General features: G+C 36.9%; 1 protein-coding gene across 6 annotated transcripts in view; it reads right to left on the bottom strand.

Moving 5' to 3' along the window:
• Nucleotides 1-10,543: 10,543 nt before the first annotated feature.
• EPHA7 (EPH receptor A7) overlaps nt 10,544-16,396 on the bottom strand; it is a 169,468-nt gene continuing 163,615 nt past the window's right edge. For all 6 annotated transcript variants that reach the window (XM_047102347.1, XM_047102342.1, XM_047102341.1 and 3 more), the window contains 3 exons: nt 14,043-14,236; nt 12,629-12,784; nt 10,544-10,658 (listed from right to left, as the gene is read on the bottom strand). In XM_047102347.1, coding sequence (XP_046958303.1) covers nt 10,544-10,658; nt 12,629-12,784; nt 14,043-14,236 — 465 coding nt within the window. The remainder of the gene's footprint in view (nt 10,659-12,628; nt 12,785-14,042; nt 14,237-16,396) is intronic.

Raw genomic sequence — 16,396 nt, 5'->3', positions numbered from 1 at the left:
AATTTAGGCAGTTTATATGTTTGCTGAGTAACACCCGTCTCCCATAACCTAGGGGCCAACACACAGTATTCACGATGACCAAGAAACTCCAGGTGGGCTGTAAGAACAGATAAATGGTATGTAGTTTGGAGAGTAGGGGATGTGATTTAGAGTTTATGGGATTAAGAGACCTTGCAGGTCACAGGCTGCAAGATTGCAGAAAGCTTCAGAAGCTAACCCCCCCCCCCCAAGAAAAAAAAAATCTCCAAAACCCTTGAATTTGAGCCTTTGCTTGACTGGAAGCCATTGAAATGAAAGCAAAGCAGAGGAATTCTTAGATTATATAACATCCAAGTCAGGAAGCTTGAAAAGCCACAATGGAATTAGGAAATACCAACCCAGATCAGAAGAAAATATACCCAAATCATTAATAAATAAGAAACCATCAGTGTCTTTTCCTACACACATACATTTAGAATTTTTCAGGCTAACTGGAAACTACACAAAAGCAATTGGCAAGAAGGTAGTATCTCAGATTCAATTCAGAAAATAAAATCATCATGATTTTAATTTAAAACTTGCTCCGTGTTATTTAAAGTTCATTTGTCTGCTTTATTTTATATGTTCTTCATAAAATTGCTCTTTAAAAACAAAGGAAGGCAGACACATCCAATCCAATAAAGAAGAAAACTGAGCTTCATAGATATGAATTGTTCTGCCAAGGTCAAGGAATCAGTAAACGGTGAAACCAGGACTAATTCTTCTACAACTGAGACCTTCTAAATTTTCCCTCTAACTTGGTTCTTGTTTAACCTCCCTAAGTGTGAAGATTCTCCATTGATATTAAATTTATATGGAGTTACACATGATGGTAGTTAAAACTTAGTAGTCAGGGTGGCATTTGGGGAACTTCTGTGACATTGAAGAAAGACACTCTTTAGTAGGATGAGAGTGATTAAGACTCTCAGTTCTGGAGAATGATCTTCATGCTTTAGGTTGGGACCTACCGCTAAAGTGTCAGAGTCCCTGGCTTGAGGGTCACGTGACTCTCAACCACTCAAAACACACCTCTTAAGAATCTGCAAGGTGTCGGGCACTGTACCAGTCTTTGAAATAGAAATGTGAGCTGGACGCAAGACTTCCACTTCCTGTCTGTGAGGCAACATAATTGACAGATACAGAAACAACATAAAATGCTATATAATATAACTGGGTAAAGAAAAGTTAGAGAATGTTTTCCCACTTCCTGACAAGACGGTAGAATAAAGCCATGCAGAAATCTCCACACCGCTTCTCCAATAAAAAACAATCAAACACAAAATTTAAAATATACGTTTAGATGAAAGAAAATGTAAATTAGCATGTACACATAGAGATATAATTCTGTACTATAACTCAGAATACAATGTTTATTAACCAAATGATCTGTTTTGTCTCTTAATTGCCAAAAATGTATTGAAGTCGTCGTTGAAGGAGATGCATAAAAAGTGGAAAAAATGACATTGTAATATCAATTATTAATTGAGGGAGATTATGTGTTTTTCCTCAAACTTAATATTTGTCTTAAAGTTAATTACATATTCTTGCTTTGAGGTATAGAAACTATTTCCAATGTTTAAATCTGTGTTGGGCTCAATAGGAGTAAAATACATTCCTTTGCCCCCCTCAGAAAACTCATAATGACAAGGGTCTGTGAAAAAATTTTGTATGCCAAAGACACAAATTGTGCAGTCCAGCAGGAGGTGATAATGGTGAAGATCACACGGGCAGCATCCCAATTGATAATGCTATGTTACATAATTGGATGTAATTCTCTGATTAGCGAGGGCCCATTAGAGTTTTTTTTTGTTTTGTTTTTGTTTTTTTCAACGTTTATTTATTTTTGGGACAGAGAGAGACAGAGCATGAACGGGGGAGGGGCAGAGAGAGAGGGAGACACAGAATCGGAAACAGGCTCCAGGCTCCGAGCCATCAGCCCAGAGCCCGACGCGGGGCTCGAACTCACAGACCGCGAGATCGTGACCTGGCTGAAGTCGGACGCTTAACCGACTGCGCCACCCAGGCGCCCCCCATTAGAGTTTTTTAAACTGAGGGAAAACATGGTCAGTCGGACATGTGTTACAGAAATAACTCTGAAAGTTGTAATTAAAAAGGATGAGAGAAAGAGAAACAGATTGGAGGATGTGACATTCATCTAGGTGAGAGGTGATGAAAACCTAATTCAGGGCAGTGGCACTGAGAATGGTGGTAGATTCCAGAGGCATCAAAGAGGTAAAATCAGTTGGACATAGTGAATGATTGTTTATGGCCGGATGAGTGAAGTTTGACTCCTTGGGTCCTGACTTGAGAGATATGATTAATGTTGATTAAAGAAACAAGAACAAAAATAAAACTGAGAAAAGAATAAGGGCGAAATAGGGACAAAAATATAATTTAGAGTCTAAAATTCATTTGCTTGTTGGGTCAGAATTCACAGCAGTGTGTTTATGAATGTTTGTTAACTAGACAATTAGAAATGTAAACAAAAATACTTCCCAAAGAAATAAGAGCTAGCATGTACCGAGTACTTATTGTTAAAAGTACTTTCCAAGTATCAATTGACAAATTCGACAACTCTTAGAGTGGGTACTATTTATGTTTATTTTTCAGGTAAGATAGGAAGACGGAAACGGAAATTAAGTCATTTGCCCCACGTTACCCATGTAGTGATAGGCATTAGTGTCACATGGTCTTCAAACCCTCTGCCATGACCCACCACTGTCTCTTCAAATGGAAATAAATGGTAAGTAGACTTACAGTCTGGCCCATGAGAAAGTCAACTTTATTATTGTAAATTTACTTAACTATAGAGTTCCCGACACTGTCTTGAGCTTGAGAGCTGGAGTGAGTGGTGTTTTCATTGTAGAAGAAGAAAACCACTCTTGTCCCTTGTCTAAGCCTGATTTTAAATTAATCACAATCACATTTCATTTATTTTTGCAGAATACTCTTCCTTAAAAAACATTTTTGCTCTACCTTTGCCTCATCACACCAGATATTGGTAAATAGCCCTTCATTGTCTCTCTCATCAAGCCCAATTTCTTCTGCTTGATTTCAAGTTCCTCTTTCATCTTGCTCTGTTATTTACAACCAGTGATGCCTCCTCCCTTCCAACATCTGCAAGATACTGCATTTGGGGCATCCTGGTCTTGCTTACTAATCAGCTCTTTCTGCCTCCCTCACTCACACGGTCCACGTCTCTGTGCTCCTCTTCTGGGTCCCTTGGGGTGTCCCTGCTGCCCCAACCTATCACAGGAGCAGCCAACCGTGCTCTGAAATTAGTTTTCTCCCTCAACACCCGGTTCACTACCACCTTCACTGAACCCCGTTCATCCTTCAGAGCACCTGATCCTCACTACCTTTTAAGAAGAAAACAATTTGAATTAATTTGCACTTCAAGGATTCTAAAATATTTATAGAGTGTCTACTGAGTGCCAGAAACTGCTAAGTCCCAAAGGACCTAAAACAAAGATTTCCATTTGGCTTCTGCCCTCCAAGAGTTCTTGATCCAGTGCGAGAGACACACATACAAATAATCTGACACAGTGAAGCAGCTTAAGCAAAGCCCAGGAAAGAAAATTCTGGCTGCAAGGTGGCAGAAAGTGAACACTTGGAGGAGGTAACTTCTGAGATGTGTCTTGAAGAGAGTGATTTCCCCCATTTAGAAAAGTGAGAGGGAATGAGAAAATGGAGAGTGAAGGTATGGAAGCACAGAGTACATTCTATGGCGCTGGTCCAAAAATGAAGAGTAATTAATTCATAATCCAGGCAACATTGCCGGACTGCAGTCCTTGAAACTTCTTTCCCACCACATCCTTTTCCTGGTCAGAATAGCCAATAGCTCTTCATTGCCTCTCTCTTTAAAGTTGGCTTCTCCCTTCCGGCTCTCTAGATTTCCTGTAATTTATCCCTGACTTTTATATACAATTCAAAATCTGAAAGATGGAATTATTTGGTGTTTTCTGGCTTTGTTGTTTAAGTAGATCAGAGGAGATTTAGTGGCTCCTTGTTTTGCTGGCTCTCCACCACACCTGACCTAACAGGTAACACTTCTTTCTTTTTTTTTTTTTTAATGTTTATTTTTGAGACAGAGACAGAGCATGAGTCGGGGAGGGGCAGAGAGAGAGAGGGAGACACAGAATCGGAAGCAGGCTCTAGGCTCTAGCTGTCAGCACAGAGCCCGATGTGGGGCTCAAACACAGGAACCACGAGATCATGACCTGAGCAGAAGTCAGATGCTTAACAGACTGAGCCACCTAGGCGTCCCAGGTAGCTCTTCTTTGTGATGAGTGCAGCCATTGAACTAGCAGCAACAACCCATGCTTTCACTTTCCTCCATTTTTCAGGTCAAGCTAGGCAGGCCTATTTGTGGCATCAGGTTCCTGTTCTTTCCCAATTAAGTTGGGTTCTGGTGAATACAGACGGAGCATGGTGTGCAAATGGCGAAGATCTAGTGAAAACCTAAATTTACCATGATGCATGGCCAATAGATCCCACCCCCTCGTCCCCCAGTAGATCCGTGAAAATACTTTGCAAATGTCAGAGCTGAAGAAATGTGTGGGTCTCTTCCCTCTGGAAAAAGCACATTTTAGCCTCATATTCTGTTCAGTTTTTTTATGTTAACAGTGTATGTATCTCTAGCAAATTGACAGAGGGATATCAGGTTAAACTTACAAATTTCTCTTTTAATTTGCTGCAGAGTGTATCGTATCAGTCTATCCTAGTGTAGAAAGTGTCTGCAAATTTACATCACTTTTTCAAAGCATTCTTGAGTTGTCTGCCTCATTTGTATGCATTGCAAAATATCTTTAAAAGCATGTGATTTATATGAACACTCGTTCTATATGTATCGTTTCCTTTTCTCTACCTGTTTTACTAGAGTTTTTTGTCCAGTCATTGTCTTTAATTAGTTTTGGTTACACAGCGAAATGGCGAGATTTGAACAGCATATGTTTATTCGTTACTAAATTAGACCCAACATTACTTAAAACAAATGTGTTCATGAACATCTTTTATTAAGATCTAAGATTAACCACTTGTTTAAAAATATATGGTGCATTCTTTAATTATGTATAAAATCCACCAGTATACTTAATTAAAGGCTGCGAATTTCCAAAGGAAAACAAGAATAGTTTTCAGCAGTAGCAACCTGGGATATTTGAAATTATGATGTACATATTGCAGGTTATATCTGATTGAGCTCTATTTGCTACTTCTGGAAGTTTGGAATAGACGACACCTCACTTGTTACCATCTCCAAAGCATCAGATGCTGGGAATTTAGAAATCCCTACTATTGTCACGTACTTAAAGAATTCCTAGTGCTGTTGCATACCTACAGAACACTTGAGCTACTTATTGCTACTTACCAAACTTTGTGCAATTGGTCCAATTAAATTAGATCAATTAATTAAATTTATTTTAACCTCAAGGTCAATCAGAAGAGGTCTTTTATTGTTTAATTATAGATTTAATTACATTCAATCATTGAACTTGAAAAAAATATCCCCTTACAGCACTTAACTCTAATGAGGCTCACAGAAGCAGTCCTGTTGAAATATTATATTCTCCTGCCCATATTTTTCAGGCTGAGACGTACTAGACAGAGCAGGATGAGCAGCGAGGTAACGGGTACTGAGGGGACACTGACACTAAGGCAAGAGGATGGTGTTTCCTTCAGAGCAGCTGGACCCTTTGCTAGTCCCCATGCACTGTCTCTTATCATCTGTTAGTATCAGTAGTTACGATCTTTTGCATTCAGGAATTAGATTACCTTTTGGCTTCATGTGTCTTCCTTTTCAGCAGCTTTGCTCAAAATTGATACTGAATTTTCAGTGCAGCTACTAATGTAAAACAAAAGGTAAAAATAGGAGTTAAAAGTGCTTCAACGGGGGTGCCTGGGTGGCTTGGTCTATTGAGCAACCGATTCTTGATTGGGGTTCAGGTCATGATCTCACAGTTCATGGGATTGAGCCGCACACCCAGCTCTGTGCTGACAGTGCAGAGCCTGCTTGAGATTCGCCCTCCCTTTCTCTCTGCCCCTTCCTCCACTCATGCGCATGCTCTCTCTCTCTCTCAAAATAAATAGACATTTAAAAAATAAAAGTGCTTTAATAAAAGTTGTTACTGATGATCACCATGAGTTTAAAAAATCTATCTTTTCCCTAGTGAGAGAACTTGTATATCCTTGATGGTTTTATAATTCTGTAGGGAAATGAGTGCTGGTAGGATAACATATCTTGGTTCTACTTGTGAGTCCAGGCTTTAAGGGATCGTATGACTGCCCATCAGTGTTTCAGGCTGTATAATTATTATTCTGTGAAGTTAATGAGTGCCTTGCCTATAGAATAGTGAGGGATAGCTAAGACTTCAAGATGAAACTCTGCATTTCAGTCCAAACTAGCCTGAGCCTCAGCAGCACAAATGGTAAGCAGTGATAGCACCTCATCGGGTGTTAGTCTATTCTCATTGTTGAAAACATTTTTAGATAGTTGTTATGAATTTGTTAAGCTTAAAGTGGTGATACTGTGGCATAAAGAGTGCTTAGTTTTCTTCATTTCAGGGGCAAGCTGGAATGATCACCGAGTTGGTGTCAATGCTCAATGGGAAACATCCCGGTCAGACAGCCAGATTTATCACCTTTTCCGTTTGCTCTGGATCCTATGTTTGCATCCTGCAGCATCTTAAATGCAAAAACTCCCCAAGGTGCCATTGCATATCAAATTTCTAAAATATGTGTCAGGATCTAATGACAAAATATTTCCTTTCTCAGGCAAATATTCTTGTTAGTCCCATGTAGTTGTAGTTTCGAAAAAAGAAGAAAAAAGGTCTTAACTAAAATGTTTGATAGTATGGTTCTTTGAAGACATAGTCTTAACTTGTTATTCTGTAATAATTAGAGTGGAAGTAAGTCACTGTGAAAAAGAATGAAGGGAAGCAGTGGGTATTAATTTTCTTCCTATTCTTATTGGTCCACTGAAATATTTCAATGAAACCTTTACTCAAGACATCTCCTTTCATGATATCGTGTAAGAAAATAAATGAGTAAGGGACATAAAGGAACCCGCCAATGATTGGAGACAGGATTTTCTTTACATTGTCTAATAGACTCGTTTATTATTTTAAGCTGGTAAAAAGAGACTTATGATTCGTGTTGAAGAAAGAGTTATTTGTGCTTGATACATTAAAGACACTGTTCAAAAGCAGTTTGTCCTTATAAAAGGATGACCCCTGTAGTAATTCTTAGGCAAGGAGGGACAAATTCAACCAACAAAAAGCACATCTCGCCCCAAGTTCCCCATGATTTCTCCACATAGAGCAAAAAAATACACATCAGTAATTTATTTGAACATGCACATCAGTGAGCAGCACCGTTGTGGCTACTCAGGAAACAAAAGGGAGAATATCAGCATTACCTAAATTAAAAAAAAAAAAAAAAGAGGTGAAATACACCATTTTAATTGTCTTAAAAACACGGATAAGAGGAGCAATTAAAATATAGTCCTAAATAGTACTAGCTAATGTAGATTACATAAGTATACAATGTGATTCAACTAATAGTGCTCTGACAAGCATAAACCACCAGTCCCAGTAAACAAGGCCGATCAATTGCTGAGAAAATGTTAGATTCGGATGTAATAAAAGTTACTTTTATTTCAGTACTGAATGCAAAACACAAGTCGAGTGTGAAGACAGCGTTCTAAAAAAGGTGGCTCTATTAAAGCAAGGAGGCCATTTCCTTTTGCATTTTTATAAGTTTTGAATTCAATTTTTGACGTTTGCTTTCTCTACCTTTCCTCCCCTGAGCACTAATTTATCAAAAAAAAAAAAAAAAAGATTTCAAGGTGCAAGTTGTACATTCTTATCGTTATACCATTTCATCTCTTTCTGGAAGAGAGTATTACAATCAGCATTACAATGTTAATTCTTTTTCTCTGAATATTCGTTTCACATACATGTATTTCTAAATCATAATGTTGGTCCGGAAAAGAAACCTACAAACGAGAGAGTGATGTATTCATACACTTCCTATTGTGCTGTGTGTCTTTCCCATCCCTTCTCCCCTTTCCCTGTAAAGAGCTGTAAAAAATTTAAGGCAGATGAGGTATATTGCTGAAGAAAAAAGTTATTTTTGAAAAAAAACTCAAAAAAACTTTTATTCTGCCCTTCTACGCAAGAAAGACTACTCAACTATAAATCTAGTGCTAGAAAAAAGCAGGAAAGACACCGTTTGCATGTACCATACTATGTCTTCTATTTCTAGAATGGCTTTTTGTTAATTTAATTTTAATAGAAAAAATAAGCACCTTAAGCTATGAACAGGAAAAGAACTTCATTATTAGTGAGTTTAGAATCCAAACGGAATTAGGAACACTCACTCAACCTCTTTCACTCATTCTCTCAAAGGCCAATGCTACTGATTAGAATTGTAAAGTGCTGTACTCAGTATAAACACTTGTATACACTGCAGACACTGAAAAATAACCCTCAAGCACATTGTGTTATAGTTCCAAAAATATATTTACAGTCTATTACAAAGATTACAAATGGAAGTGTCTAGGTGACTGTATTATGCTAATTAAAATTATTTTACAGATTATTTTGTTCCTTAGGGACAAAAAACATTTTAGTGAAATTAAAATGATTTTTCTCGTCAATTGAAAAATAAATTAAAATATCAAATAACACTGTACAGTGATTTAAAAGAAAAAAGAAAGGGTGGGGAGGGGTTTGGGAAGCAATCCATTTGAGTTTTTCTATAGCCATCTTTGGTCCTAAATGTGGGAAAACACATTATGTAGCACTGAAAATACCTGTTCTTTTGTGATGCTCTGCAAGTAAAATAGAAAAATATAGTGCATTTTCAATGTATTCAGAGCCCACTACAGAGAAATGTGTGTACAAAACAAGACAGTATAAATAAAATTTACAAGTTTTACAAAGGAACATTTACAGGTTTTTGTTTCTGTTATTTGTTTGTTTGTGGATGCCCACATTATCAAACAAGACCAATTATGACCGATCCCTGGGATCTTTCTCTATTAAAATCATTATAAACAGCCCAATTCTCTTTGGAAGTACAACAGTTCAATTCTGGGGTAGTTCATGATTTTCATAACTTTGAAAGCATTACTCACAATATGTATACATTCCTGAAATATCTATAAAGACACATTTAATTATTGCTTATGAAATTCTAACACAGTAATCAAATAATATGGTTTAATAAATAAAGCTTAAAAAAAAAAGCCAGATCCTTCACCTCTTCCTTACACGGTAAAAAGAGTTCTTTCATTTAATAAGTTTCTTACATCAGCGTTCACAAATAAAAGACTTTTTTAAAAACTGCAGTGATGATATTCTGTGCAGCAAATCTGTTTTTAAAAGGTGAAAATGTGAACTGCCCCTTTTCTCATGCTTCCGAGTTCTAATATAAAACTTACTCCTTTCTTTTTGTGTTTGGACTGCATTAAACAGAATAGGATATAAAATATATGTCAACTATTTCTCCTAAATTTCCTAATGTCTCAACATTGAAAAAAATCTCGATGTGCTCAGATTAAATTTTAGATAACACTGGATAGTTCTTGCTCTCAGAGACTTGCCTTCACCCACACTCTTTAGATGAAGCGCCTCGTTTTTTTTTATAGTCGTAAACCTACAATTTGAATTTTTTCATTAAATTCTGTCTAGTAAAATCACTCTATAAACAATCTGTTAAAAGTGCCTTATAGTATTTATGGATCATTATTGCTTTTTTCATTGAAAAGATAGTGTGTTGTCTGATCTTTACAAAAAAATTTCTTTTTAAAAAATACCAGAGCTCTTGGCAACTTGCGTTTTCTTGACTACCTGCCAATTAGCAAACGATATCAAAACGGCACTAATTAAACAAAATAAAATGGCACAAAAAAGGATACCAATGTTCTGACGGAGATATATCTTCAATCATGCTATGGTTTTGTTTTGTTTTTGTTTTTGTTTTTAATTTTGGATTCTTTCAAAGGTACCCAGTGTAGTAATGTGTCATAGATTAACACTAAAAAGGTCCAAAGCTATAAACAACTTTCTAAAACAAAGTCCTTATGAAGAATAAACACAAATGATTTTAAAAAGGAATCGTCTGAAATCACATATTTAAGGAAAATATTTCATTGATTTTAACAATAAGATCATGAATTTATTTGACAAATATATTCTTTCTTAAATTCTTTATGTACATTTTAAAAAGTCTATAAGATAAAAAGGAGGTTAGAGAGCTCAAGGTGTTTGGATGTTTTCAGGTAGTACTTTGTTTATTGTCACTGCTGTTTTCCTGGCCACCAGGGGTGGATCCTAAATTCCCTTTTTATGTGTTCTGGTGGCACTTAGGAGTTCAAGTCTGTAGGTGCTTCTTAAATCTTCTCTTCACTGTAGGAAGGACCCAGGACATCAACTGTCTTCTAGCAGCATTTCTTATGCATATCCCGAAGGCCAGTACTGTTCTCTCGCAGTCCGTGATCTCCCTCGTAAGGGAGAAACGCTAATCACACTTGGATGCCAGTTCCATGTAAATGGAGCATTTGTGCTCTCATAGTCTGAATGCTGCTCATGATTTTCTTTTGATGGCCAACCAGTGTGATCCCTAAACTCATCACATCCCTGAAAAAGACAAATGCATTTTTTTATTAGTTACCTTTCAACGAGTGGATTTGGTACTAAACTGTCATCAGCTCTTTAATTAAAACATCTGTTTATCATAGGCAAACAGATCTTATCTTAGTGGTCTTGGGTATTATGATCATATCCCCGCAGCGGGTCTGACTGGCAAACTTCATCGGCATGTTCCTTCCTAAGAACTTAACTTCTCCGGCTCTTGATTTGCCACAGGTTGTCTTTACACTGATTTGAAATTTTGTAACAGAAATTATCACAGTCTTAAAATTATTATTAACTTAAGATTAGGAAATGTTATTTGAAATGCTGTATTCTTGAACCTGAGCGAAGTTCAAAATTTTTAATTGTTACAGTAGGATGGAGGATGAATGTAAACATTTTGGGGTCTAGTAAATCAAGAATCGTCAATGATCACAAAAGATTTATCCTGAGTTTAATTATCACGTGGCGATTCTGTGCATATTATTGATTGTATACTCAACTCCATTTCAGTTTAATCATTTGCCTACATTTTAGAAAAAAAATTATTTTCTAAAATGTGCAATATCTATGTTAAATAGTTTAAATTTGACATATACTGTGTCTGTGTATGTACTTTTACCTTTCCTAATAGCCAGAAGGACTGAGCTTAGTTAGGTATTTGCAAGCAGCTAAAATATAGCAACAGTACAATACTCCAGTATTTCATAGTAGGGGTCCAAGAAAACTTTGAGAAACATCATTTTTCAGGGAAGTAGATTTCTTTGGAGAGAGAAGGTGCAATTATGCCAGCTCTACCCACATGGTGACTAGGAGTAAACCCAACAAGACAGCACGCGCATGCTTAAATTCACGTGGGTGCCACCTCCCGGCACGCCAGAAAAGAGTAGCTGATTGCTGGCCTTCTCATCTGAAAAACGTGAAACCCTTTGCACAGAAGTTCACAAACTGGATCCACTAACAGATCCTTGATAATTGCTTCCCATTTTCAAACACGTTGGCCGAGAGGAACCTCATTGCCCATAAGACTTACGCTGCAGCACATGAAGCTGAAGTTCAGAGATAGTAAGTGGATTTCCTAAGACCACATAATCAGTGTGGGAGCCAGAAAGGAAAATTTGTTCTTTTTACTTTCAGTTCATAGCAATTTTAAAAATTGCTTTATTGTCATTCTTTGGGTTAAAAAAATGGGGGCACCTGGGTGGCTCAGTTGGTTAAGCATCCAACTCTTGGTTTCAGCTCAGGTCATGATCTTACGGTTTCATGAGTTTGAGCTCCATGTCGGGCTCGGCGCTGGCAGTGTGGAGCCTGCTTGGAATTCTCTCTCTCTCTCCCTCTGCCCCTCTCCCACTCGTGCTGTCTCTTTCAAAATAAATAAATGAACTTAAAAAAATGAATCAATCACACACCTTCCAAAACATAGGTTAAATTCTTAGTTACAGTTAACTGAATTAAGCCTCCTTTGACCAGTTCAGAAAGTGATCATATTGGATGTCAAAGTGGATGCGGTATTGGGTATGAAGTTTTGAGTTTTTCATGTCATGCAAACATGGTGAAAGAAATCCTCTTTTGCAATGGAGGAAGTTTCCTCAGTGGACAGGCACCTAAATGATACATGGTTAAGGAAAGAGGCTCACTCTGTGGGGCTTAGAATACTGGCTATGGAGACAAATTAGCTACCACTTACTACTTGAGTCAGTTTAGGGATAATATTTAAATTCTCTGAGCCTGCACCTTGCTGTGTATAAAGCTATTGACATAATAAAATTATTGCTGTGAGAGTTTAAAAATACACTGTAAGTTCAAAGGTCTATTTAGCATAATACCTGGCACATAGTGGACACTTATTAAAGAGATGATTTTCTCTCTGATTTTGGGGTTTACAACCTCTGTAATTTATGGACAATGACCTGATGTATAAACCTTGGAATGTACTTAATAAATGATTAAATAGAATTTTGAGAGTTTCAACTTACTCAATAGTCATCCTGGCCACAGATTCAAGGGAGTTGTAGCCAGCTGCCGTGAAGTTATCTTTATATCTTTCCATCTTAATAGCCTGTAGCCATTCTCCAACTGAACAAAAGGTAGTAAAGTCAGGAGTGTTTTGATCCAAAAGAGGGCTTATTGGCCTAGATAAAATGAAACAGAAAAGCAAATTTTTTTCATGAACTACTAAAGGAAGAATGTCTTGGCTCATAAAAAAATAAGGGTAAAAGAATAAAATTACATAGTCTAATTGATGTTGTAGTAAAAAATAAACAGGTATGTTAACGAAAATATAACGTGTAGGGGCATGTGGGTGGCTCAGTCAGTCGAGTGTGTGACTCCTGGTTTCGGCTCAGGCCACGATCTCATGGTTTGTGGGATTGAGCCCCATCTCAGGTTCTGCACTGACAGCGTGATGCCTGCTTGGGATTCTCTCTCTCTGCCCCTCCCCAGTTCGTTCCCTATCCCTCTCTTTCTCAAAATAAATAAATCAACATTAAAAAAAATAAAAAAATCTAACGTGTAAAGGTTGCCCAATAACTACAAAATCCACAATTTACATTTTGGTTGGATTTGACGACCACCATTGCATCTTCCATGTACTTCTAAAAGTACAGCTAACAGTATTTGTAATCAGTACACATTTCTTTATTCATTTGTTTCTCCAAAAGTAACTGGGAGTAAAGGAAGCACATTTGGTTGTGGACTAACTTGTTCAGACCACGTGGTGTTATTGAGAACATTATGTGTTCTCCGTACTAATGGCACCCTTGTAGTGCCTAGTGAGCTCATATACCTCCACAAGGGCTTAATGACCAGTACAGACAAGAGCATCAGCATGACTCAGAAGTTAAAGCTTATTAATTTCTAATACACCTTCAATGGAGTAAGCCAAGCACAAAGAATGCATGGAGTGCTTCGGACTCTTTTTAATGAGTACACCTCTTTAATCATGTATTGAATTACTTTCATAAACCTTAACTTCATAGAATCATTTTACTAAATAGCTTAAAGCAAAACAAGAAAATATATTATGCAAAAAAGTAAAGCACTAGTAATAAAATCCCACATAATACTAACGATGATTTGAAAATGTGGAACACCACCTGATCATAAAATTCCAGTTTAGAAAGTCTTCTAAAATGATGGCCAACGATATCTACCATAACTTTTAAGAAAAACAAAAGGCAATAACAATAGGTCCCTTTAAACACTAGTTAATTAAGGTAAGCCAGATATCTGAAAAGAAAAAATAAAGACTTTGGTAAACACAATAAATTTAACATGGATATATAGTTTAACACAAGTGTCAATTTGCCATTGGGTTAGGACTGAGGAGACAGAAGGTTTAAGTGAGTATTTGAATGTCTCCCAGAGTCCATTCCCTTAGGTATTTCTTACCTACTACAAGTTCCCAGGGGTGTTTTCAGACTATTTGGGTTTCGAATCATTTTATCTAGAATTCCAACTATCTGTTCAAATTTTGGCCTTTCAGCACGTTCCTTTTGCCAACAATCCAGCATCAACTGGTGAAGGCCAGCCGGGCAGTCCATGGGTGCTGGTAAACGATAACCTTCTTCTATTGCTTTTATAACCTAATAGCCAAAGGGACATTAAAAATATTACTAATTGAGGCTCAATGATAATAAAATGAATTGTTCAGTAGGCAAAGCGATTTATCCAGATAAGATTGAAGCACATCTTGAAGCATTGCAAAAGACATATTTTTCCCCAAACATCTATGAACCTTAAATATGTTATCAAGGGGTGCATGAAGAGCACGATATCATGACACTTCCTAGTTAATTCTGCAATAGGGAGCAATAATTAAAGTCACTCAGGGTGCAATAGATGGAAAACTACTAATGTCATCCCAGAGGTTTTGAAAGTGGAATATGTTATGAAACCATTTTACTTGTATATAGCTGTACATGTACATATTTGTCTATTAATCTATGAATTCTTCAAGTTGTAAGAGGAAGGTCTCAGTTACCCCGAATTTAACCCCCAAAAGTGTCACTTTTTGCAGAGTTCAAATGACACTTTCAAACAAGATATCAAAATGCAGAATGTACTATGTTAGAAAATATTACCAAGCACACTATCACTTTAAATATCATGGAGCCAATATACTTATGAAATATATAGTGTTATATAGTGGTGTGCTGGAGCGAATAGCATACAGTGGTTCATAAAGGTGACTGCATCACTTTCCAACTCCAAGTTTAGTGACCTCACACTGGAAGACTGAAATCAGCTTTGGGGAAGAGGATGGGAGAAGGGTTACACCAGGAAATCGGGGAAGGCTACAAGTTAGTGCTTTCCCAGAGTCCTGGTTGTTAAACTTTTACTAGCACATCACCGTATGTGATAGTGCTAATACACTATCTAATAACAGCCTAAACACTATAACAAGCTTTGAATGTTCATGAAAAATAAGTCTCCATAAACATTGGTACATGGCAATCAAAAAGTCTAAAAGTTTATTATTCAGACTTATTGTTTGTTTGTTTATATGGAAAGCAAGATTTGACGCTAAAAGCCAGAAACTGTTACAAATCTCAGCAGCACAGGAAAATAATTACCAAGGCAAACAACACAAATAAGAGGGACTTGTAAAACATTAGAATAATATCAAGGGGAATTAACAAATCATTTTTGATACTGACTGATATAATAGCAGTAGAAATGTAAGAAAAAAGTGACTCTGGAAAAAACAAAGAGGAAACCTTGGGTTTCTGAAGAAAATAAAGGCAAAAGTAGGCAGACAAAAGCTGGCTTTAAGAAATGTTGATTAACATGGGTGCCTGAGGGGCTCAGTCGGTTAGACTTCCGACTCTTGGTTTCAGCTCAGGTCATGATCCAGCAGTTGGTGGGTTCGAGCCCTGCATAGGGCTCCACGATGACACTGTAGAGCCTGCTTGAGATTCTCTGTTTACCTCTCTCTGCCCCTCCCATGCTCGCACTCTCTCTCTCTCTCTCTCAAAATAAGTAAATAAACTTAAAAAAAAAAGAAATATTGATTAACAATATTTGTACGGAAACATATCCCTAAGATGCTTGTTGACATTCCAGAATAACACATTAAAATGTAAAAGGTTGCAGATGGAATGAATAAAGTAGCTGGCATCAACAAGTTCTACAGAAAATCCTTTGTATAGGAAAAAAAAAAGTACACTTTAAGAAAAATCTCTATATGCAAATTGATCAAATTTAAAAGGTAAATAGATTAACCTAATAATAGCAATTTTTGAAAAATATTATAAGGTACAATTCTTAGTTGAAATTCTCCCCTGAATACTATGTTATATATCCTATACATCAGTTTACTAGATGTCTTCAACTGAATTTCCTATAAGCATCTCATACTCTATTTATAATTGAATTTCTCGCCTTCCCTAAAACCTTTTACTAATCAATTAATGGCCTTTCCAGTCATCACACCCAGAAAGCTGACGTGAGAACAGTTGTAGATTCCTTCTATGTACAGCAAATTAGTCACCACTTTCTGATGATGCTCCTTCTTAAATGCATATATGTTCAAATAAGAGAAGTACTTTAGTTTGAATAACAATGATGGAGAAAAAATCCTTATACTTAAGTGACCTTAATCAGTGTTGGTATTGAATGCCAATGAAGGACAAAGGACAGAATTTTAAGTGTCCTTGTTTATGATCCCATTGCTACAAAGGTTGTGTATCTTGTAAGCAGTCCTCTAAAATACCCCAAACTTCAGAAAGCTTTACATCACACAA

The sequence above is a fragment of the Lynx rufus genome, unplaced genomic scaffold (genome assembly GCF_022079265.1).
Source record: "Lynx rufus isolate CCGP_SWC_20201006 ecotype Redwood Valley unplaced genomic scaffold, mLynRuf1.p SCAF_6, whole genome shotgun sequence".
Classification (NCBI taxonomy): Eukaryota; Metazoa; Chordata; class Mammalia; order Carnivora; family Felidae; genus Lynx; species Lynx rufus.
This window is presented reverse-complemented; position numbering and strand designations above follow the sequence as displayed.